The sequence below is a fragment of the Herpailurus yagouaroundi genome, unplaced genomic scaffold, assembly GCF_014898765.1.
Source record: "Herpailurus yagouaroundi ecotype Mexico unplaced genomic scaffold, PumYag 139, whole genome shotgun sequence".
NCBI lineage: Eukaryota > Metazoa > Chordata > Mammalia > Carnivora > Felidae > Herpailurus > Herpailurus yagouaroundi.
Window position 1 is genome coordinate 10,585,152 of NW_024412394.1, and position 22,133 is coordinate 10,607,284.

General features: G+C 54.8%; 3 protein-coding genes across 4 annotated transcripts; 1 reads left to right on the top strand and 2 right to left on the bottom strand.

Moving 5' to 3' along the window:
- Positions 1-1,709: 1,709 nt before the first annotated feature.
- On the top strand, positions 1,710-7,753 carry HSP90AB1 (heat shock protein 90 alpha family class B member 1). Its single transcript, XM_040473657.1, has 12 exons — positions 1,710-1,841; positions 3,287-3,433; positions 3,874-4,080; positions 4,175-4,334; positions 4,477-4,610; positions 4,719-5,027; positions 5,454-5,619; positions 5,796-5,986; positions 6,092-6,239; positions 6,359-6,627; positions 6,910-7,243; positions 7,364-7,753. Exons 2-12 carry the CDS (start codon positions 3,287-3,289, stop codon positions 7,471-7,473), a joined length of 2,175 nt encoding a protein of 724 aa, XP_040329591.1. The 5' UTR covers positions 1,710-1,841; the 3' UTR covers positions 7,474-7,753.
- A 233-nt stretch (positions 7,754-7,986) lies between these two features.
- SLC35B2 (solute carrier family 35 member B2) lies at positions 7,987-11,475 on the bottom strand. Of its 2 annotated transcripts, XM_040473658.1 has the most exons (4): positions 11,341-11,475; positions 10,614-10,807; positions 10,266-10,420; positions 7,987-9,542 (listed from the first exon to the last, which is right to left on the bottom strand). In XM_040473658.1, exons 1-4 carry the CDS (start codon positions 11,349-11,351, stop codon positions 8,604-8,606), a joined length of 1,299 nt encoding a protein of 432 aa, XP_040329592.1. In that variant the 5' UTR covers positions 11,352-11,475; the 3' UTR covers positions 7,987-8,603. The 2 variants fall into 2 exon arrangements, with proteins under 2 accessions (XP_040329592.1, XP_040329593.1); XM_040473659.1 differs by lacking the exons at positions 10,266-10,420; positions 11,341-11,475 and having other exon boundaries at positions 10,614-10,694.
- A 622-nt stretch (positions 11,476-12,097) lies between these two features.
- On the bottom strand, positions 12,098-19,655 carry NFKBIE (NFKB inhibitor epsilon). Its single transcript, XM_040473660.1, has 6 exons — positions 19,049-19,655; positions 16,514-16,616; positions 15,626-15,848; positions 14,474-14,562; positions 14,067-14,306; positions 12,098-13,181 (listed from the first exon to the last, which is right to left on the bottom strand). Exons 1-6 carry the CDS (start codon positions 19,414-19,416, stop codon positions 13,116-13,118), a joined length of 1,089 nt encoding a protein of 362 aa, XP_040329594.1. The 5' UTR covers positions 19,417-19,655; the 3' UTR covers positions 12,098-13,115.
- Positions 19,656-22,133: the final 2,478 nt, after the last annotated feature.

Consider the following 22,133-nt stretch of genomic DNA (forward strand, 5'->3'; position numbering starts at 1 on the left):
ATACAAGTGGGGTGGTGCTAAGCCTGCGGCAAGGATGAGGAAAGCAAGGATCCTTTATTATTCGGAATTCAACACATAAAGAAAATACAAAGGAAGGAAGATGGGGCACCAGGGCTGATGAGGGAGGGCTGTGGGGCTGGGGGTGGGGGTGAGGTAGGGGAGGAACCCCTCCCCAGCATTCCAGTGGCGGACACAGTGGGCCAAGAAAGCAGTTGATGGACACCTACAATGTCGCAGAGCAGGAAGTGGCCATTCTCTTCCGGAGGGGCTGTGGGCCCAACAGGATTCCAAGATGAGGCCTTGGATAGACAAGGACAGCTTTCCATCTGAAGGGCACACAAAAGGGGTAGAGCCAAGCGAAGTATGGCGTCCCACAGCTCCCTGGGCCGGCTAACGGCTTGGGAGCTCCGGCGCCACATCTGAAGAGGAACAATTTCTGGCAGCCTTCAACCGGCTGCTCTCTGGGAAGCGTCTTCAAGCGCCCTCCAGGAGCCCCTGCCACCCTGCAGGGGTCCCTGGAGACCCTCTGCTCCTCCGGTCTGGCAGCTGCAGGAGCGAAGAGGGCCAAAAACGAAACCAGATTGAGAAAACAGCTCGATATGCTCACGCTGGGGAGACGCATGTCTCTGTGTTCTACACACGTGGGCGACTGCAGGAGTCGGGGAGGGTCCCCCCGGTGGCCAAGTCGTCCCCAGTCTCCGCTCGCTGAAGGCGCGTCAGCACAGCCGCCCCAACAGCCCTGTGCTATGTGACTGATGGGGAAGGGATTGGGGGAAGGTCAAGCACTCCCTTTTTGCTCCATCCCACTCCCGAGGGAGTGCCGAGCTAGCTGGGCCTGGCAGGTGGATAATAGGGTCCCGCCAGAGGCTTTAGACGGTAAATAGGATTGGGACAGCCCACCCCCTGCTCCCCGGGGACCCCGGCCGATTCCTAGGTGGTAACAAGCAGCTGCAGAGACAGGACCAGGCCGCAGAGGGCGGGGCGGAGCCTGGAGGAAAGGGGCGGGGTGGGGGCGGTACCGCCAAGGCGGGTCTGGAAACTGCTGGAAGTAATCGCAGTACCGCCGTCGTCGCTCCTTCCGCCGGGCGCGGACAAAGAGTCCCACTGCTAGCCCGAGCCGGCGCCCTTCCCCCCCACCAGGAGCCACGCCCCGCTGCAAAGCGCTGGCTCTTTCTCCTCCCCGAGGGAGGACGGGGCTCCCGGGGCTGCGTGAAATTAGATCTCTAATTCTGCACTGTCCCTAAGGAAGGCCCTTTTCCCTTATTGGGCTGTAGGCATGTGTAGGGCAGATTCTAGCAAGGAAGTGGAACCTGGGAGTCGAGGTCGGGGTGGTTGGCCTTTCTATCCACGTTTTTTGGTGTTCCTCTTGGCCAGGACACTTATGTGCGGAGGCGCCTGTATTAGAGGTTTACAGGGAGGTCAGTGGGATCCTTGCCACTAGATCCCTCGTTTATGTCATGTGAGCATTCTCAATCTCTAGTTCTTGGACGGTGGTCGAGCCCTGGCAGTGCGGAGATGCGGCCACGAAAAGCGGTACTTGCGCGTGCTCTCAGGGCGGAGACTCAGACCGGTTGCTTCCGCCCTTCCCCGCCCCCTCCCCTATTTTGGACCATGACGTCAAGGTGGGCGGGCAGCGGCAGGTGCCGGGCTGACCCGCATCCTCCTTTAAGGCGGAGGGATTCGGGGACGGGCAGCTGGTATGTGCTTCGCCGTATATAGGGCCACTGGGGGCGAACAGCCGCTCTCTTGAGTCACCCCTGTGCAGCCTTGTTGCGGGTTTTGAGCCGGACTTAGTCCCTGCTCACCGTGGTCTGTCGTGCTTACAGCTCTTCTCCTTGAAGGTAAGGTCGTTGGTTTTTTTCAGGTGTTTCTGATTGGATTGTCCTTACGTGTTGCTTTCGTCCATCGTTTCGTTTTCAAAGCCTGGATTTTGTCGTGTTGGAGCGGTCTTGGGATAGGTCAACTCAGAATTTTTGGGGGGTGTGGATGGGACAGGGCTCTCGAGAGTTGTGCTAGTTTTTTCGTCCGTGCTTTGGTGCGGGGTTTTCCTCAGACGGCAACTAGCCGTGGGGGGAGGTGGGCCGCGGCGTGGGCTTGGGGTAGTGGGCAGCTGCACGTGGTGTCCGCGCCGGCCCGGGACGCTGCCATGTTTGCCCCTCCACTTCCGGACGCGGCTACGGGGCGCCGGAGGGTCCCCAAGGGTGGTGGGTGTGCGCGCTGGACGTGACTCAGCACGGCCTGGTGCTGGCCTGGCTTTGCCATCTCTTCCGTGGGACGCATTTTTCCAGGGCTTTCTATTCCTTTATGTGAGGTTCTTCGGCAAGGAACGATTACGGCCGGTTCTGGCCTGCCGTTTTTTTCTTTCCAGAGCTTTTCTGCAGTCCCGGTGAGGGGGAGGGGAGAGGAGGGGGCAGGCTCTGGAAGATTCATGGGCCCTTTCCTCCCCCGCCCCTCCCAGAGAGCTGAGATTGTTCTGGAAGCTTCTGGAGCCCAGCGCCCCGCCCTGGTGCCCGGATGCTGGGGCGAAGGGAGGCTGCGCGGTGGCGCCCCCTCCTCGCGTGGCCCTGGCCAACGCATGTCCGGCAGTGACGAGGGTCTGCCCAGTCGTCTACGGCCACCATCTTAGTTGTGTTTGGTTTCGTTCTATATTGTAGCCACATGTGTTGAGGGGTGCTTTATCCGTTCTTTGTCTTAGCCTCTTGGGCGGGTAATCACCGGTCTCTCGGGTTATCTTCTATCCTGTGAGGCAGCAATCCCACGTGAGCTTTTGATGTGGGAGATTCTCAATTGAAGAGAGCCAATTCCGGATTACTGGCCATTTAACATAAAACCGCTCATCTTGGGCTATTGGATTTTGTAACAAAAAAGGTGGTGGAAACGTAGTAGGTGGTTTTCTCCTTCACCTGAGTTTGGATTGCCTGGAGTTGTTATTCCTATCCCTGGGTTGGGCCCAGTATCTGTATTTTGAACAGCCTACCAGGTGATGCTGAGGTTTTGGGTCCCACGGATCAGTTAAGAGCAGTTTGGTTTCAAAATACCTTTTCAAAAAGCTTGACCTTGTGTATTGTGTTGAAGCAGCTTTTTATTTTTATTTCTAAGTTGGATTCCCACTAAGAGAAGTCTTTAAAGAAAAGGCGCTACGGTTTTTGAGGAATACGTTCATTACCTGGATTAAAACAGCTTGGACTAAGTCTCTTTGAGTCTTCAGCTGTGACCGGGGTGAACTTGAAGTGTTAAATGTGGAGCCATCCGGTTCTTTTCTAATTCTTGATTGTTCTCATTTTAGATGCCTGAGGAAGTGCACCATGGAGAGGAGGAGGTGGAGACATTTGCCTTCCAGGCAGAAATTGCCCAACTCATGTCCCTCATCATCAATACCTTTTATTCCAACAAGGAAATTTTCCTTCGGGAGTTGATCAGTAACGCTTCTGATGTGAGTGCTGTGGGCAGCTTTATTTGTGGTTTTTGTTTTCAGCACTCCGGAAAAGAGAGAAGGGCGGTTTGGTATTTTGTGGGGCTGCTATTCTAAAAACGTTGATGTGGATAGATGGGCTATTGTAACTGTAAATGATTCTTTTTGTGTTCTAAGTTTTATTTTGAGAGTGAGGGAGGGGCAGAGAGAGGGAGAATCCCGAGCAGGCTCTGAGCGGTCAGCATGGAGCCCAACATACGGGGCTTGAACCCACAAACTGAGGTCATGACCTGAGCCAAAATCAAGAGTCAGGTGCCCTAACTGTATGTGGCTCTTACACGCCAAGTTTGGGAGTGGGTAATCAAAATTGATGCTATTTGGGAATAAAAAGTAGTTTTCTTTCGGACGAAGAGTTGGGCTTTTAGGAAGCAGAATTGTAAAAATAAGATTTGTGTTTTCAGGCCTTGGACAAGATTCGGTATGAGAGCCTGACAGACCCTTCCAAGTTGGACAGTGGTAAAGAGCTCAAAATTGACATCATCCCCAACCCCCAGGAACGCACTCTGACTCTAGTGGACACAGGCATTGGCATGACCAAAGCCGATCTCATAAATAATTTGGGAACCATTGCCAAGTCGGGCACTAAAGCATTCATGGAGGCTCTCCAGGTATGTGGTATTTCAGCTAGGTGCACGCCATCCATTTTTGTGGATGTTTGATGTGCTGTTTTGTTTTAAACTTGTTTGTAAAATTTTCTGGCAGGCTGGTGCAGACATCTCCATGATTGGACAGTTTGGTGTTGGCTTTTATTCTGCTTATCTGGTGGCAGAGAAAGTGGTTGTTATCACAAAGCACAACGATGATGAGCAGTATGCCTGGGAGTCTTCTGCTGGGGGCTCCTTCACTGTACGTGCAGACCATGGTAAGACGGCTTTCCTATTAGGTTGTCTGGGTTAGAATTCTGGGGAAACCTGTAATGGAGATCTTGAGGGTGTTACCTGTGGAGTCGTTGATGATAGGTCTGCATTTAGCTTCATTTTTTATACTCTGTGATTAACTCCTAGGTGAGCCCATTGGCCGGGGCACCAAAGTGATCCTCCATCTTAAAGAAGACCAGACAGAATATTTAGAGGAGAGACGTGTCAAAGAAGTGGTGAAGAAGCACTCACAGTTCATAGGCTATCCCATCACTCTTTATGTGAGTATGGACTAGTACTCCTCACGTGTATGTCTGCTCTTTCGGAGAGTTCCAAGGTCCCCGGTTTTGATTTCTGAAGTCTGGAACTACTGTCTTTTGTACTTTCAGCTGGAGAAGGAACGGGAGAAAGAAATCAGTGATGATGAGGCAGAGGAGGAGAAAGGTGAGAAAGAAGAGGAAGATAAAGATGATGAGGAGAAGCCCAAGATTGAAGATGTGGGCTCAGATGAGGAGGATGATAGTGGGAAGGACAAGAAGAAGAAAACAAAGAAGATTAAGGAGAAGTACATTGATCAGGAAGAACTGAACAAGACCAAGCCCATTTGGACCAGAAACCCTGATGACATCACCCAGGAGGAATATGGAGAGTTTTACAAGAGCCTTACAAATGACTGGGAAGACCACTTGGCAGTCAAGGTGAGAAGCCTTGCATGTTGATTGAATAGGAAGAGCAGGCAGAACGGGGTTGCTGGTAGTAGACCATGGAACTTGCCCAACTGTTTGGTGGTGGGAACTGAATGCCATGGATCCATGTCCTTTCACTTGTTGATGACCCTTTTAGGGTAAAGAAAGGACATCTCCGTGACATCACTTTGTCTCTGTGGCAGGTTCCTGATAGGACTGTTAACTCATTAATCCCAGGATTATACATAGCAGTAGTACCATTGTGGATCAGTTTGGGGCATAGGAGTTTAATTTTTTCAAAAGAGGTCCTATGATGTCTGTTCTGTCATCAGTGCTTAGGGAAGAACTCTGTTCCAGACAATTCAATGAATGATGTGATGTTAGGATTTAAAGGTGTATCTCGAAATACACTACTGGCTTGCTTTGAATTTCTTTCAGCACTTCTCTGTGGAAGGTCAGCTGGAATTCAGGGCATTGCTGTTCATCCCCCGTCGGGCTCCTTTTGACCTTTTTGAGAACAAGAAGAAAAAGAACAACATTAAGCTCTATGTCCGCCGTGTGTTTATCATGGACAGCTGTGATGAGTTGATACCGGAGTATCTCAGTGAGTGTCCTTTTGGCCGAATGTAGTTGGTTGGGTAAAGTCCTATAGTGCTCTCAGGAAACGGAGGTTTTGTCTTTTTTTCTTTTTTTTTTGAAATCAGGTTCAGTGAGAAAGCGGATCCTGTTGAACTTAGATGACCCTGTCTACGTTAACTCCCATTTTCTCCCTGATTGCAGATTTCATCCGTGGTGTGGTGGACTCTGAGGACTTGCCCCTAAACATCTCCCGAGAAATGCTCCAGCAGAGCAAAATCTTGAAGGTCATTCGCAAAAACATCGTAAAGAAGTGCCTTGAGCTCTTCTCTGAACTGGCAGAAGACAAGGAGAACTATAAGAAATTCTATGAGGCATTCTCTAAAAACCTGAAGGTACGGAAGCAGCAAATGCTTAATTAAGATGGAGGGGTTTTTTTCATTCACCTAGAGAGTAACAGATTATTTACAAGTAAGATTGTTTTCTTTCCACCTTTGAAGCTTGGAATCCATGAGGACTCCACTAATCGGCGCCGTCTTTCTGAGCTGCTGCGTTATCACACCTCCCAGTCTGGAGATGAGATGACTTCTCTTTCGGAGTATGTCTCTCGCATGAAGGAGACCCAGAAGTCCATCTATTACATCACTGGTATGTTGGAGCCTGGGTCTGATCAAAGCCTCCTGGGGGTATAAGGAAATAGGACATCTGGGAATACCTGGGAACTGGTAGGCGGCATTCTGATCCCTGAGTCTCTCTCAACCCTGCAGGCGAGAGCAAAGAGCAGGTTGCCAACTCCGCTTTTGTGGAGCGGGTGCGGAAGCGGGGCTTCGAGGTAGTGTATATGACTGAGCCTATCGATGAGTACTGCGTGCAGCAGCTCAAGGAGTTTGATGGGAAGAGTCTCGTCTCCGTTACCAAGGAGGGCCTGGAGCTACCTGAGGATGAAGAGGAGAAAAAGAAAATGGAAGAGAGCAAGGCCAAGTTTGAGAACCTCTGCAAACTTATGAAAGAAATACTGGATAAGAAGGTTGAGAAGGTAAGCAGTTCTGGGACTAGGATGTAGTTTGTAAATGCTTTAGAGCGTTTTCCCTTAGAATCTTGTGGTGCTACACAATTAGTAGTTTTAGGTCGCCTAATTTGTGCAGAGCTTCTTTCTCCTTTCGCTGCTTTTACCAGGCAGGTTTAAGGTTGGTATTTTTATAAATATTTGGGAACGATGAAGTGTTTGTTCTGAGAATAGAACTTAACATACCATCACCTTAGCTTGGAAATGGTAATCAGATTTAACGTAAACATAAGTTTTTGTCATTATCCACAGGTGACCATCTCAAACAGGCTAGTGTCTTCACCCTGCTGCATTGTGACGAGCACCTACGGCTGGACGGCCAACATGGAGCGGATCATGAAAGCCCAGGCACTTCGGGACAACTCTACAATGGGTTATATGATGGCCAAAAAGCACCTGGAGATTAATCCTGACCACCCCATTGTGGAGACACTACGACAGAAGGCAGAGGCGGACAAGAATGACAAGGCTGTCAAGGACCTGGTGGTGCTCCTGTTTGAAACTGCACTGCTCTCTTCTGGCTTCTCACTGGAGGATCCCCAGACCCACTCCAACCGAATTTACCGCATGATCAAGCTAGGCCTGGGTGAGTATCTTTGTTGCACCAGAGTGTGGCTAGGAGTTGGGTAAACTAGTCTCTAAGGGACAGATTTGACTTAATGGTATTCAGGTTGACATTCACGTGGCGTTCTTTCCTACTTAACAGGTATTGACGAAGACGAAGTAACTGCAGAGGAACCCAGTGCTGCTGTTCCTGATGAGATCCCTCCCCTTGAGGGTGATGAGGATGCGTCCCGCATGGAAGAAGTAGATTAGTTTCTACCTGCAGACCTGTGCCCTCTGTATAGTGTTCCCATGGCTTCCCAGCAGCCCTGAGTGGCCTCAGTTCACCTGGTTCCTTCTGCTGATGTCTAGTGTTTTGTTTTTTTTCCCCCCTCCTGTCTTTGTCTGAGGCAGGATACAAGGGCCTCAGGCCTATCCCTTCCTATATTTGATGAGGGGTTTGGATGTGTACTGTGGTTTTTTGTTTATTTTGTTCTGAAGTTAAAGTATGCAAAATAAAGAAAATACAGTTTTATACAGTTCTGCTTTCCCTTGTAAAGTGGATCTGGTGCCTTTTGAGTTTCCTTTGCTTTCCTATTCCAAGTTGTACTTGCTTTCATCCTGGTAATCGGTTACTCTGGTACATTGAAAGCTAAAGTCACTTGTAACCATCTAGCAGTTCTGAAGTCCCCCAACATTGACTAAAGGGTAGCCACAAACCAGCATGTAATACTCTCCCCTTCCTAAAGCACATACTTCAGTCAACGAAAACACAGGACTCGAGACCATTGCAGCAATTTAATTTAATAAAATAAAATTAGAGCAAAAAGTTAACATTTCCAAAGTACCAAAACCTGCAATGGGCTCTCGGAGCAGAGCCTGGGGATCCAGGAGCAGAGGGTGGTGGTGCTGGGTAGGGCCCTCCTGTCCTTCTCCCCCAGCACAGCACCGTCTTTCAGGGACTCCCGGGAAAGCAGCACTTGGAGCCTACAACACTTGTGCTTTTCTCACCAGAGTTAAGTTCCATAGGTCTCTGGGAGGGAGTCTGCACGGGTGGGCCATTCAAGGGAGGGGACAAGCACAGGTGTGTTGGTGGCAGAGCCCACAGGGCAAGACTTCAGGGAATTTGGAGAGGGGCCTTAGAAGGTGCTTGTGCCTTCTCGGCAAGCCCCTCCCACCCATTGAGGAAGGTCCTCTACCTTGGGGCTCAGAAGAATCCCTACTGGAGGACGGGTGACTTAAGGCAAAGGGGAAGGCTGACTCCTGGACTCAACCCCAACCTGCAGAGCTGGTTTGTGATACTAAAAGCCTGCATTCTGACCTTGAGCCAGCCGCCTCAAAAATTACAGTAGGAGAGGAAAACGTATGGTGAGGTTCTTGTTGGACTTCATCTCTCAGGCCCCTCAAACTTTCTGCACAGGGGAGTCGACAGGCACAGCCTTCTTCCCCCGTTGCTTTAGTCGGCCCCGGGCATAGACTCTGAGGAGGAGGGCAGCAAAGACCACAGCCACCCCCAGACCCCCCACCACAGTGACTGTGTGGCCGTAGAGGAGGCAGGAGAGGAGGATGGCGAAGGCCTGGCGGAGGGTCATGATGATGGTGAACACGGCGGCCCCGAACTGCCCAATGGTGTAGAAGATGAAGAGCTGGCCGCATGCAGAGCAGACTGAGAGCAGAAGGGCATGCGCAGCAAATTCACTGTGTCGCCCCATGAAGCGGGTCCCCTCCAGGAGGGCCCCCTGCTCTAGCAGGGAGCCCACCGTGAAGAGGCAGGAGAAGAAATTGACCCCAAACATCATCTGCACCGAAGACATCTTATAGGCAAACAGGGCATCCTGCCAGTTTGAGGTGAAGCTGTCAAAGGCGATGTAGCCTGCCAGCAGGATGAGGCCGGACAGGGTGGTGGCCGGGGAGCTGCGGGGCTCCGGTCCGCTGGACAGCAGGAACATGCTGACCCCGATGGAGATGAGGCCGGCCGTCAGGTATTCCCAGTGTTCGTAGCTGCGCCGAGACACCAACTTTCCCATCAGCATGACAGGGATCACCTTAGAGGCCTTGGCCAGCACCTGGGTGGGAAAGCTGACGAACTTGAGAGCTTCGTACTGACACCAGCTGCTGAGCACGTTTGACAGGCTGGCAAAGGAGTACCGGTACATGGGTGCCCCGTGCCGGGGCTGCTTGCAGAGGATGCAACAGAGGCCAGCCACCAGCAGGGCCAGCACCCGGTTCATCAGCACCAGGAACTGGGAGTCCGTGAAGCGCTCACCTGGCGAGGTGGCAGTAGCCCCATAGCTGCGGGTCATCACTCTCTCCTGCAGCACTCCCCAAGTCAGGTAGGACACCTGGAGGGAGAGGCGGGGAGGAACGAGTACCGAGAAGGTAAGAGGAGGAGAGGTGGCCCGAAAGATTTCGACCTCCCTCTTCCTCGGAAAAGGTCTAGATGATTCAAAGGACAGCATACGTATGTTGGTCCCTCTGTAATAACCAGAAGTTTCCTCTCCCCTCCAAAGCCTGGATTCACCTCGGAAGGATCGAGTGTGTGTGAAACGATGACAGAGGCTTTAGGCTTGCCCAGACCCTGTCTGCCCCACAGGAGGGTACGTTAAAGCAGACTCCATCCCATGTATCCTCCTGTCTATCCTCAGTGGATTCGGGGAGTAAGACTGGACACCTGTGCGACACGTGTAGGACTAGTAGTGCCCGCTCCAAAGTGCCAAGAACTCCGTATCTTCGCTCCCTGTCACATGCAGTAGTGGGGGGAGGGCTGCGTGGCTTCCCCAAACTTTGATCAGTGGGTTAGCAGTATACGAGACATCACTGCAGGGGGAAGGGTAGTAATGGCACAGGAGAAATCACACAAGAGGGCAAGAGAAAGGGGGAAAGACAAGACAGTGGTTATCCCCACCACCTCTAAGATTACGGTGGTACTACGCGCCCCCTGGAAGAGGGGGCCATGTTCACACAGCCAGCAAACCGCGGGGGGCTGGCAGGGTGAAAACTTTGGTTTCGCACCGTACCTGTCCTGGGGCCCAACCCAGGAAGAGAGGCAGAACCTGCCTACCTACCTGGAGCCCCGCAGCACAGAAGAGCAGCTTCAGGGCCTGCCAAGTGGGAGTGGTGTCTGCCGGCTCGGTCCGGGAAGCCAGAGGAACCTCGTCAGAGGCCTTGGGCTCATGGCCAAACACACAAGTTTTCACCAGGGGAAAGCAGAGACCCCTGCCTAAAAAACAGGCACACAAGGTCAAGAGCCAGTATTCTCCCCAGCACCTCCTCTTGCTCAGAGCAGCCAGCGGCCCTGCTGTCAGGTCTACGGGCATCCCTCCCTCCCTTCCCAAAGCCACATCCCAATCTGGACTGCTGGTCAGCACTCGTAACGGACCTGGCACGCTTCCCCACCCTTTCGGCACACACACCTGTCTCCAGGTAGTTCTTCCGCTTGAAGTACTGCACCAGCAGGTAGCCAGGTACCATAAAGCTGGCATAGCCAGCAGCATTCACCAAAAAGCGGAAAAACCACAGCTGCGTCCATGACTCTGGAGGGGCTTCGGGGGTCTCCCCACCTGCCCCCAGGGAGGGGAGCGCAGCCAGCACCACCACTGCCCACCACCTGCGGGGACAGCGGACGTAAGGATTAGGGTGCCGTTCCTCATCCACTCGGCCCTCCAGAGGGGACTACACTGGAGAATGGCCCGGAGTCTCCCCGCCCCCCTCAGCTGCAGCCCAGCCCGGACAAAGAGCCTCTCTCTCTCCTGGGGGGGCCGGCGCGGGCCAGGCGGGGCTCCCTCCCTCCTCGGGGGCGGACCCGCCCCTCTGGCCACACAGGTTCCCTCTGTTCCCTCCAGCGCTGGCCGGCCGTTCGGGCTACAGGCGGCGCCCCCTCCTCCCACCCCGCCCTCCAGGATCCCGGAGCGCCAGGGTTCCCAACTCCTCCGCCCGACACTCCCGGACCCTCGCAAGGAGAACAAATCCAGTCCACGCCGCGCCCCCCCCCCCCCCCCCTCCCCGCCGGCCCCGGGCTCCACTACGCGGGCCTGCCGCCGGGCAGCTGGGACCCCACCCGGCCCCTCCGTGCCCAGCAGCGGCAGTCACGTGGCCCGGGGGCTCGGTCACGTGGGCCCGCCGCTCCCCTAGCCCCCCCACCTGGCGTCCATGGTCCGGGCCGCGTGGGGCGGAGGGGGGCCGGGGAATGCGGTCCCCGGGCCGCGCGCTCCCTCCGCTCCCGCTGCCGCCTCCAGGAGCGGCCGGCGAGCGAGCGGCTAGCGGAAGTGCCGCGCTCTTCCCGCCTCCCTCCCCGCGGCCGCCCCTCCGCCCCCAGCCGCGACCAGGCAGCGCCCCGGGCCGCCGGCGGGCCACAGCGCCCCCGCGCGGCCCGGAGGGAGACGCGGCCCGGTATCCGGGAGCTGGGCCGCCCAGGGCGGGGAGCCCCCAGGCCCTACACCCGCACCCCGCTTCGTCATCGCCCTAAGTCCACACAACCAACCCGGGAGGTGGTGGTGCCCCTGCCCTCTTGGGACAGGGACATTGATGTTGTGCGTCCCAAGCACTTCCTCTTGCGCCACCCCTTCCCCGTTTTCTGACGGGAAGATACCTCCTTCCTTTCCCCAATGGGCTGCAGTTCTGTCCCAACTCCCCAAGACCTTCAGGCTCGGCATGACCTGGCCCGTCTACCTCGCCCACTCACCCACCCTCTGCAGAGCCCCTCTGGCCTGCTCTCCGTTCCTCTGATTCACCAAAGGCCTTCGCCTGAACGCTCTCCCCACATCCCTTACTCGTCCTCGTGTCCAGGTGGAGATGACAGGCCTCACAGACCTCCCCTGACCGCCCAAAGTGTGGCCCTCCACCAACTCGTGTTCTCCACCCCACTCTTTTTTTTCCCCCTCACAGAATCCACTGCAGCTTGTAATTACATATTTATTGGGGCGTTTGTGATTTTAATGGCTGTCTCACTCACTAGACGGTAAGATCCAAGTGGCCAGAGATTGTGTCGTTGGTTTATCCCCCTGTATCCATATTGGCCATATTCACCTCACAGGGAATTCAAACGTGTGTGGAATGAAAGGAAAAACACACAAAGCCACCCTCTACAGGCTGGCCTTTCTCTCCAGGGTCCTCCAGATGGCCACCTCCAGGGCAGTGGTGATGCCTCCCACCTGGGGGGGGGGGGTCTTCTCATTCAGGGCAAGGGTTTGTGCTGGACAGAGAGGCCTGAGGATGGTACCCCCTCCCTCCCCCTCCAACACGCACTCCCTACCTAGCAGAGTCCTACCCTGCTCAAGTGGCAATTTCCTTCTGTCTGTCTCTACCATAAGGTCACAAGGCGGGCCTATCTAAAAATCCCCAATGCACGCAGACATGCACATGCGCAAAACAACTGTAGGGGGGGATCTTTATAAAGGTCTCTGCTGTTTTAGTGTCATGTTATTGAAACTTCCCCTTCCCCAGAGGGTCAGTTCAGGGCCTTCTGTGTGAAGTCTTTAAACAACAGTGTTTTTAAGAGTCCTCAACAGCAGTGAGATGGAACCCCTCAGGGTCCTGCTTGCTGATTTCAGTTTCTCTCCTCACTCAGGAGAGTCCATGTCTTCCTACTGATTGGCAGTTTCAGGCTGACCCAACGTGGGTAGAAACAAGAGCCCCTGCCGTCTTCTAGAGGCAAACAGGCTTTGCCCAGGATACCTGGGGCTTTGGGAGTCTTCAAGAATCTCCATCCACCTGGGAAAGTCTTCCTTCCAGACTTGCCTTCTCTCACTTGTGATCCCTCCTCTCCGCTCAGGACCGTACTGGCCCCAGGCTGTGGCCTCAGCAGTCCCCAGGACACCAGAAGGGCACATTGTCAGGGCCCAGACTTCAGCAGCTGTAGCTCCGGCTTCCGGATGTGAAGAGGTGGAGTCTCCGGGGCCCCAGACTCTGCCCTGGCTTCAGTCGGCACACAGCAGTGGCTTCCCAGAGATCTTCAGGTCATCAAAGGGCAAAAGAGCCAAGGGCTGAGAAAGAGAATGGAGAGAAGCAAAATCAGGGCCCAAGGGGAAAAAGCGGCAGTGGAGGAAGGGAGCTGGGCAGACAGATTGGACCATTTCTCCTCCACCAAATGACAACTCAAGGACATTGGGGAACAAATCTTCCCACTAATCCCCAACATAGCAGCCCCTCTGGGCTAGGCAGAGCCCTGAAGCCTTAGGCAAGCCCTGACTCTCTAAGATATCAGAATATCAGAGCTCCCACCCTGGAGGTGATTTAGCCCATGTGTCTGGTTTTGGGTTTTTTAATTTTTTGGCGGGGGGTGGGGGGCAGGGGCGCGGGGGGTACTTAGAAAACATTTTGAATATTTTTTAAAGTAAGCTGTAGGCCCAGTGTGGGGCTTGAACCCACAACCCTGAGATCAAGAGTTGTATGCTCTACGGACTGAGCCAGCCAGGAGCCCCAGAGTATTTTTTACTTTGAACATTTTAAAATGGGAAAGACACTACAGGAAATCTAGGTTCCATCTTTCTTCAAAAAATTCCAAGACCTGGCAACACTGGGCCCACATTCTTCCTCAGCAACTATCTGCTGAAGCTGAGTAGAGTGACCCTTGGGCATTGACTCTGGTCTCTCACAGGCCCCATCACCTTGCCTTACACCTATCCTGTCTCACCCATCCACTGTAGCTGCAGGGCTCCTGTTAGAGTCCAAGTTTGGGCTCCCTGGTCTTGACCAACTAAAAAAACAGAGGGGCAGAGGCTTGCCCAAGGTCCCACAGCTGGTGAGTGGCAGAGTCGTGGATTACTCCCGGGGATCCTGACTCTTTGGCCCTTTCAGCCATTATGGTGCCTGTCTCTGCTCTAGGTGCAGGAGGTCCTGGAGAGCAGAGCTGAGCCTATGCCTCTTACATCCTCAGCCAGGTCCTGGGGAGTCTCGTCTTCCACGTTCCGCAGCAGGGAGTCGGCACCTGCCTCGCACAGAGTGGATGAGATGCTGCTGAGGCCCCGACCTGCCGCAAGGTGCAGGGGTGTGCACCCATTGAGCATGCGGGCGTCTACGCGTGCGCCAGCCTGGAGCAGGAACTGCACCAGACCCCGCTCCTGGGTCTCCACAGCCAGGTGCAGGGCTGTTTTCCCACTGGTGCCCTCCTGGAGGAGAAGAAGGATGTCAGCCAAGGCCCTCGAGAAGAATCGTGCTGGGCCTGGGCCCTGGATAAGGAGGTGAGTGCCACCACTGCTGACTGCTAGGCAGGGGACTTGGGGCTGGATCAGGCGGTGGGGCAGGCCCTGGGCCGGGCCCTGATTGGTCCTCTCACCTGTGTGTCAATGTCAGCTCCGTTCTGCAGCAGCAGTTCCATGAGTGGCCGGTTCCTCTGCAGGGTGGCGATGTGGAGACAGGCCAGACCTGGGATGGGGTGAGGGTGGGGGCTGCTAATCAGCATCCACCAACTCTCTCCCTCCCTCTCTTCAGGGACCTCCCTACCCCTCAGCCCCAAGGGACTCACTGCCCACTCAATGCCTCTGATCACAGGAGTGTTAAAACACAAACCCAAAAACCCCCTCAAAAGTCTGAGGGGAAAGGAACTCAAAGTTTCCACCTTTTCAGAGTCATGTTATTGAAACTTTCATGCTTCAGGGGTCAGGTTGCTGAGTGACACCCCACATAGGTGTGCCCTCCCCCAGCACACATTCCCCTCCCCCTGCCCCCCCCCCCCGCCCGCCCCCCCCCCATCTCTAACTCTACCTGCCTTGAAGCCCCATCCAAAAGCCACCTTCTTCAGAGCTCTCCAGGATCCTCAGGCCCCAGCCACCCCTCCCCCCCACCCGCCCCGGGGGGGGCCCTGTCCTGCCCTGTGCTTCCCTAGCCTTCTTGCTACCCGCTTTCTGGCGTGGAACCACTCCCCCCACCCCCACCCCCGCCTACAGAACTTGATTCAAAGTGACATCCCTCACCTCCTTCAGGTCTCTGCTCAAAGGCTGCTGCTCCTTGAGGGTTTCCCTGGTCATTCTCTTTAAAAATCACACCCGCCCCATCCCTCACATTCTAGTTCTCACTCTGCTCTACTTTTCCCACAGCACTTACAGCTTGGTAACCTACTAGAGAACTCACTTCTTATATTTAGTGTCTGCCTCGATCGCTCTCCAGCTCCTGGAATAATGTCTGGCACACAGAAGGCCCCCAGTACATTTTTGTTGCATGAATTAACGAGTTCGTCTAATCTCTGTTAAACTAAATATCTTGAGGGCAAGGTTTAGCTCTCTGTTTAGCTCACAGTAGGCTCTCATTAAATTCTAAATCAAGTTCATTCATTCATTCGTTCATTCGTTCCTTCAGCAAAAAGGTACTGAGTACCTGCTGACTTAAAACTGGAGGTGCGTTGACAGACAAGCTATGAACCTCCTTTTCCTGACAGTGGGGTCCATCTCTTGTCCCCTCCTCATCCCACAGGCCCTGAGGCTGCCCATACCTTGCCAGTTTTGCAGCTGGAGGTCCAGGGAGTGAGGTGGTCCTCGGCCCGGCTCTGGCCGCCCCTCCAACAGGCAGCGGGCACAGGCCAAGTGCTGGCGCTGGCAGGCCACATGCAGGGCCGTGTCACCGTGTCTATCCTGTAGCACCCGACTGGCCCCCTTCAGCACCAGGGCCCGAACTGCACCCGGCTGGTCCAGATGTACAGCCAGATGGAGTGCTGTCTGTAGGCACAAAGGGTCCAGGGCTACTGTAGCATGCTCCCACCTCTGGGGACGTGCTAGGGTGGACACAGGAATTACCAGCTGCCAGCACCTTTTTTGAGGGCAGCTTATAAAGGCTATGGCCCTGGTCTTCCAAGGAAATGCTACCAAACCCTTCCCTCTGTCACTGCCCACCACCCCAGTTCTGGAGGCAGGGTGAGGAAAGTGGGGCCCTGCTCTTCTTAGAGGTCCCCTCAGCCCCTGGAGAAAGGACAGTTGGGGGCAGGGAAGACCTCTGTTCTCCTTGGGGGCCAAGTGACAAGGACGGGCTGGAGGGAGGAAAGACAGAGGCACCAGGCAGGCAGTCTCAACCTGGCATACTCCTCTTTTAAGGCTCCATGCAGATGCCGCCTCCTGTATTAATGCTCCCCACAGACACTGGGTCCCACAGCAGCTGGGGTCACAACTCTGGTCACCATGCTATGAAATCAGGAGTCCCCTAGCCCGGGCTCCAGCACCTTGTGGGCAGAGGCGTGTCTTACTTGCGTGTAGCATCAGCTTCTGTCCCAGGGTCTGGGATATGGTTTCCTGAGTGCGCAGCCCAAGTACCCTCGTGTGGCTGCTGGGAATGGCTGTCAGGGCAGATATAGATATCTGGGCATAGCCCAGCCTTTCCCCCCACCCACCTGGTAAAGGTTGTTCTGAATGTCCAGGACCTCCTGGGGCAGCAAAGCCAGGCAACAGAGCAGCACGGCTGGGGCCTCGTGAATCACCGCCAAGTGGACCAGCCTGGGAGAGGGAGACCAGGAACAGGGTTTAAGTGTTAGGGCTCAGGCCAGAGACAGTGAGCTAGGGTCCTGGGGTTAGAAGGAAGAACACATCAATCTCTAAGAAGACACACATAGGGTCGGTGTAGGAAGTGAGAGTTTGGGCCAGGAAGTGAGGGTTGGTGAGGGAAGCCAGGATCCGGCGGGTGGGAGTTCCAAGTTCCCATCTCTGGCCTTCAGGGGGGCCTTGGCTGAGTGGGAGCGTGGGCAGGGTGCTGATGGGACAAGGTCCTTCCTGTTCAGCCTGCCCACACCCCACTCCCCTCTGGCCCCAGGGCCCCACCGGGCCGGCTGCAGCTCAAAGCCAAACTGAAAGCTGCCGGGGTAGCACAGAGGTGGTTTCCGGGGCTGAGCTCCCCACGTCTGCCAACCCCAACAGGGAGGACTGAGAGGGCAGGAGCGGGGTCACCCCCACTCGGGGCAACTCAGTGGTACACATTCCAACGGAGAGAACACAGAAGCTCGTGGAAGAGGAGACAGTGCGGCATCCTGTCCTGCTGCCCTTTCACAGGGGGATCAAGAGGGTCACTCTTCAGACAGCACAGACTGGGTGGGGCCTGACCAGAGGCCCTCCACTCCGAGGACACTTCCAAGGGGAGGTCTGTGCAGTGCAGAAAGTGTGTGTTTGTTGGGGGCCAAAGAGCCTTAATCTCTTGCTCAGGTGGGAGGGGGCAGTTGGGAGGGGAAGTTCCAGTCCTGGGGTTTCCCCACATCAGGTGGGGAAGACGAACGCCAGAGCTGGAAGGTCTAGGCCGTGACAGCTGCCTTGGGGCATGAAGTGCCTTGGGGGGGTAGTTTGGGTAAAGGCCTGTCTGGGCTGGGGAGGGGGCTGCTCAGGCAGAAGGGGGGCAGGCTCAGTGGCGGGGCGGCAGGAGAGGCCCAGGAGAGAGTGACTGAGGGAGGGAGGGAGGAACCGCTCTGGAAATCCCCTCGGCCAGGGCCTGTTCTCTAGGTCACATTCCTGCAGCCACCTCCCTCTCTCCCTGTCTCCCCTCCTCCCACTTCCTCTCCCCACTTCCATAAGTCCTATAAGCCAGACACCTCTGAGGGAAGACAGTGCCCCCTCCCCTCTAAGGACCTCCTGGGGAGTCCTGACACGGCTTCTCCACCGCCCCTAACCCCACAGTCTAGACATGACACCTGTCTTTAACTAGAGCTGGGTAAAGGCCTCTGCTGAGAGGCTGACAAAGGACGGCACTGCCAGAAGTCACCACTCCCTAGGTCAAAGGTCAGCCAGAGGTATTCCACATGGAACCCCCAAATTCTTGGTTCTGGGCCTGAGGGTTGGTGATCTGGGCGGGATACAAAAAGGCCTGAGGTCATTCCTCTCCCACTCCCTGGGTCCAAACGCTATCTTTGTCAAAGGCCACCCAGGATTAGGACCCTCCCATCTCCTCCAAAAAGCAGGTCAAGACAGACACCTGCTGCCTCCTCTACCCTCCCCACCCCCATTCATTCCAGCATCCCCAGTCTGGGACCCCAGCCCACTCCACTCTGTTCCTCATCCACAAATCCCAGCCACCCCCTCTCTTGACAGTGTTTCTTCTTCCTAAGGGACAAATCCTCAACTGGCCAGTCCCTCCCACCCAAACTACTTCTTACTTCAACTGCCTGCCCCCCCAGCCCAGTCCCCACCAAGCTCCACCTGGGCCTGGGGCAGGAAGGGTAAAGTAAAGGGGTCAGACAGGACAGTGAGGGGGACTTGGAGGGCTCAGGAGGTAGAGGGTGCCGGTAAAGCTGACTCCAGCCCTCACTTCCCCTTTCACAGCAGAGAAGGAAGTAAGCTGGGCAGCCAGCCGCCTGTCTGTCTGATGGGGCAAGAGTGCTCCAGCCTGGCTCACCCCCTCTTCCTCAGGGCTAGCCTCAGCTCTGCACCCTGCCAGCAACTGCATCCTTAGCTTCCTGACCCCTACTGGCAACCTGTAACTGGCATCTTTTGTTCCCCGAGACGGGGCATTCTGAGGTCAGGGGCTGGGAATCCCAGATATTGAGCAAACAAGGATACCTACCCTCTTCCCCAGCAAGGAAAAAAAAAAAAACCCTAAAAATCTGGACTGGTCAGGGGAATTTTCTCTTCCAAGGGGTGGGTTATTGGTAGCTTTCTGAGCTGCTAGCTGGGTTCCAGGTGTCTGGTAAGGGCCCTACCAGCTCTGCCCACCTCCCAAAGGGAGTGCAGAGAAATGATGCTGGGGCCTCTGGTCTGGGTCCCTCCAGAGCTAAAAACTGGGCTAAGAGTGAAGTCTGGAGTTTGGAAGAGTGGGGACGGCCCCTTCCAGCGCGGGTGTCTTGAGGGATCCTCACAGAGTGGGTTCCCGGCCTGTTGAGGCTCCTGGCAGGCCCAGAGTTGGCATCGATTGGAAGGGGTCCCTGTCTCAGCTTAGACCCCAGACTCACGTGTCTCCATCCTCCGAGATGTAAGTGAGTGCTTCCAGCTGCTGAGGGCTCAGCGCTCCCGCTGCGGGGAGCGGAGAGCGTGGGGCTGGGTCCTCGGTCTCCGTGCCTCCCAACAAGGGCAGGGGCTCAGTGAGCGACGAGGAGCCATAGGTGGAGTCAGCTCGCTCCCCATCTGTATCTTCCTTCTCCTGTGGCTCCTTGGCTGTTCCCGGAGGATGGGTCCAAGGCTGGGGGCCGCCACTGTCCGAAGGTCCGGAGGCCGGGGCCGGGGTGGGCTCGGGCAGGGAGCGCAGAGAACGCAGAGACTCGATGCCCGAGTCGTACTGGCTCTCATCCGTCTCGTCCGGCCCCTTGCGCGCCTCCGACATGCCCGCGGTGCCGGCCCACGGGGGCCAGGTCCGAGCAGGATCCGGCTCCGGGCTCCGCCGCGCCGCCTTTCCGGGTTGCAGGTCCGCCTTGCGGAGCTGGCGCCCGGCCCGGAGTGGCGTTCTTCCCGGGCTGCGGGGGCCCGAGGGGTCGGCGAGAAGCGCGGGCGAGGCTCGGAGCGCTGGCTGATTCCAAGGCAGCGGCTACTCCGAGCAGCTGGACTGCCCAGTCGGACGCGCTCTCTCGCCCCGCCCCTCCTGCCCCGCCCCCGACAGACGCTTCCGGACCGAGGCCCCGCCCTCCGGAATCCCCCTTACCCCGCCTTCTGCGTTGGCTCCGAGTCAGGGGTTACCCGGTCCTGAGTCACTCGTGCGTAAATTCACCCATTCATTCATTCATTCATTCACCCATCCATCCATCCTTCCATCCATTCACATTTTCCCCCGTCCTTCTTTTTTTCATTCATTGATTCCATGCATTTTCTTTCCTTCCTTCCCTTCTTCCATTTCTTCATTCATTTTTCCATTCATTCATTCATTCATTCATTCGTTTGTTTTTAAAGGAATATTTATTAACCGTCTGCACAGGCTGAGCTGAGCGTCTTGCAGGGAAAGCACGTAGGTGATGGGACGGGGAGCCATTGCTTCCTATCTCCTGCCCATTTCTCTCAATTTCTCTGTTTTTCTCATCTATCAGTGCCCAGGAGTTTGGGTAGGGAAAGATAAGATACCTATTGTCTGTAAAGAAGCAGTTTTCCCTTTGGGTCCTGGATAGAGGGTCTCCTGTGTCAAGCTTCCAGATCACATAGAATTGGGCATGAGGACGGATTTTTAATTTTTGTTCTTTTTGAAAGTAGGTTTTCCCAGGCAGGCCCTTGTCTAAAAAAAAAAAAAGACAGAGAGGAAAAAAAATAAGGCAGAGGGGTCATGTTTTTTGTTTGTTGTCTAAAAAAGCAGAGTGGTCATTCTTCACAGGGATGAAACACTGGCTCCGGGTAGTTACAACATCTGGTTACCCCCAGCAGGCAGGGAAGTTTAGTTCCTCCTGGTGGGGCCAGGATGGGGAGGCCCCAGACATGCTGGGCCATGCTCTGCTGAGGTCCCCACCACAGCCACAGCCCTCATGCCAGCACATCTTTCCTCCTTCCCTGTCCCTGCTTTCCCTGGGTCTAAAGGGCCTAGGGAGGTTGTAGGCATACTCCACCCACACAGTGAGCCCCAAACTAGTGCCCCATGATTCATCCCCTACCCCAAGTGCCAAAACCTAGGGCAGCAGTGACTTTAGATCATCCCCAAGGGAACATCTCCCTATTCCATCTCTAGCATTGGTGGAAGGAAGCTGGAGTGAGTGTAGACAGCTACTAACCAGCTCTCCTACTGCCCTCCTCCGTGCAACAGCATTTTAACCATCTATCTGACAGACATGTATGGGGCTTCTCCCATATGCCTGACACTGGTATTTCTTTTTTTTTTTTTTAATTTATTTTTAAAGCTTATTTATTTATTTATTTATTTAGAGAATGATCATGCCCTGAGCTGAAATCAAGAGTCAGATGCTTAACTGACTGAGCCATCCAGGCGCCCCTGACATTGGTTTTTCTGCTGGAAGCAAAAGCAAGTATCAATAGTAACAGTAATAACCAACAACCACTAACCCCACCTCACCCCAAAATGTCCCATGGCCCTAGCCTTCACAAATCTCCCTGACAATTACAATACAGACTGATTGTGCTAAGACAGGAGTGAGCACAGGGTGCTGTGGGGCCATGGAGTGGGGTCAACTACACAGTGGGGTGAGGGGAAGGGACGGTTTCATCTGACCTGGAAATGGGAAGGGAAGAGGGCTGAGGAGAAGAGAAGTGCCTAGTGTGTGTGCTTGGAGGGGGGGCAGTGAGTAAAGAGAAGAGAGTGGATGGACAGACAGGAGGAGACGACCCACTGCTCTTCCTCCCCGTGGAGGACCAGAGTGGAGAGGATGTGTTGAGCATGAGGCAGTGAGACGCCATGAGGGGAAAGCCCAAGGAAATTGAGGCATCTCCTTCCCTTGAGGTTAGCGTGATTTCAGATGTTCTCAACTTCCTCCCCTGACATGTTCCTCTCTCCTCCTCAAAGGCTGGAGCAAAAAATACAGTCATAAACTCCAGACCCAGACGACTTGGGCTCAAAATCTGGCACGATCACATCCCCATCTTAAAGTTGGGAAGCTGAAACCCAGAGGGGTGAGTTGACCTGCCAAAAATCAGTCAGAAAAGGCAGAGCACGGTTCTCCTGCCCCTAATCCAAAACTTTGAAAAAAATTTTCAGTGAAACTTTCTTTCTTTTATTATGAAGGTATAATGAATTGGGGCATCTGAACCTTCGGCAAGGACACAGAAACTCAGGAAGATGCAGTGACTGCTCCTTTCATTCATACGGAGGCTGAATTTAAGGAAAAACCTATCCCAATTCAGTCCCGGGTCTCGCTCTGAACCAGAACAGGTGTGTAGCTGCCCCTTTTCTAGCCACGTGGGGGCAGCATTGAGTCACGCACTGCTTCCAGCACCTAGCCTGCACTTTGACAGGAAGCCCTTAGGGGGACACTTCAGGAAAGGGGACAGGGACCATACAGTTTCATTTGGCAAGATGACATGAGGACTCTGACTCAGGCCTCAACGTGGTCAGGGCCCTGACTTTGCTTCCTCAGCCCCTCCAGTCCTCTTCTCTCTCCGCCGTTTTTTTCT

What these genes read in the sequence shown, in the direction of transcription:
- HSP90AB1 (XM_040473657.1), top strand. Translation starts at nt 3,287, where the DNA reads ATGCCTGAGGAAGTGCACCATGGAGAGGAGGAGGTGGAGACATTTGCC. An exon ending in TGATCAGTAACGCTTCTGAT is followed by an intron (nt 3,434 to 3,873) that starts GTGAGTGCTGTG and finishes TTGTGTTTTCAG; the next exon opens with GCCTTGGACAAGATTCGGTA. An exon ending in CATTCATGGAGGCTCTCCAG is followed by an intron (nt 4,081 to 4,174) that starts GTATGTGGTATT and finishes ATTTTCTGGCAG; the next exon opens with GCTGGTGCAGACATCTCCAT.
- SLC35B2 (XM_040473658.1), bottom strand. An exon ending in GAAGAACTACCTGGAGACAG is followed by an intron (nt 10,421 to 10,613) that starts GTGTGTGTGCCG and finishes CCTGTTTTTTAG; the next exon opens with GCAGGGGTCTCTGCTTTCCC. An exon ending in TCTGTGCTGCGGGGCTCCAG is followed by an intron (nt 9,543 to 10,265) that starts GTAGGTAGGCAG and finishes CTCTCCCTCCAG; the next exon opens with GTGTCCTACCTGACTTGGGG.
- NFKBIE (XM_040473660.1), bottom strand. Translation starts at nt 19,416, where the DNA reads ATGTCGGAGGCGCGCAAGGGGCCGGACGAGACGGATGAGAGCCAGTAC. An exon ending in TTCAGAACAACCTTTACCAG is followed by an intron (nt 15,849 to 16,513) that starts GTGGGTGGGGGG and finishes TTGTGCCTACAG; the next exon opens with ACAGCACTCCATCTGGCTGT. An exon ending in CCCAGGACCTGGCTGAGGAT is followed by an intron (nt 13,182 to 14,066) that starts GTAAGAGGCATA and finishes TCTCTTTCTCAG; the next exon opens with CCCTTGGCTCTTTTGCCCTT.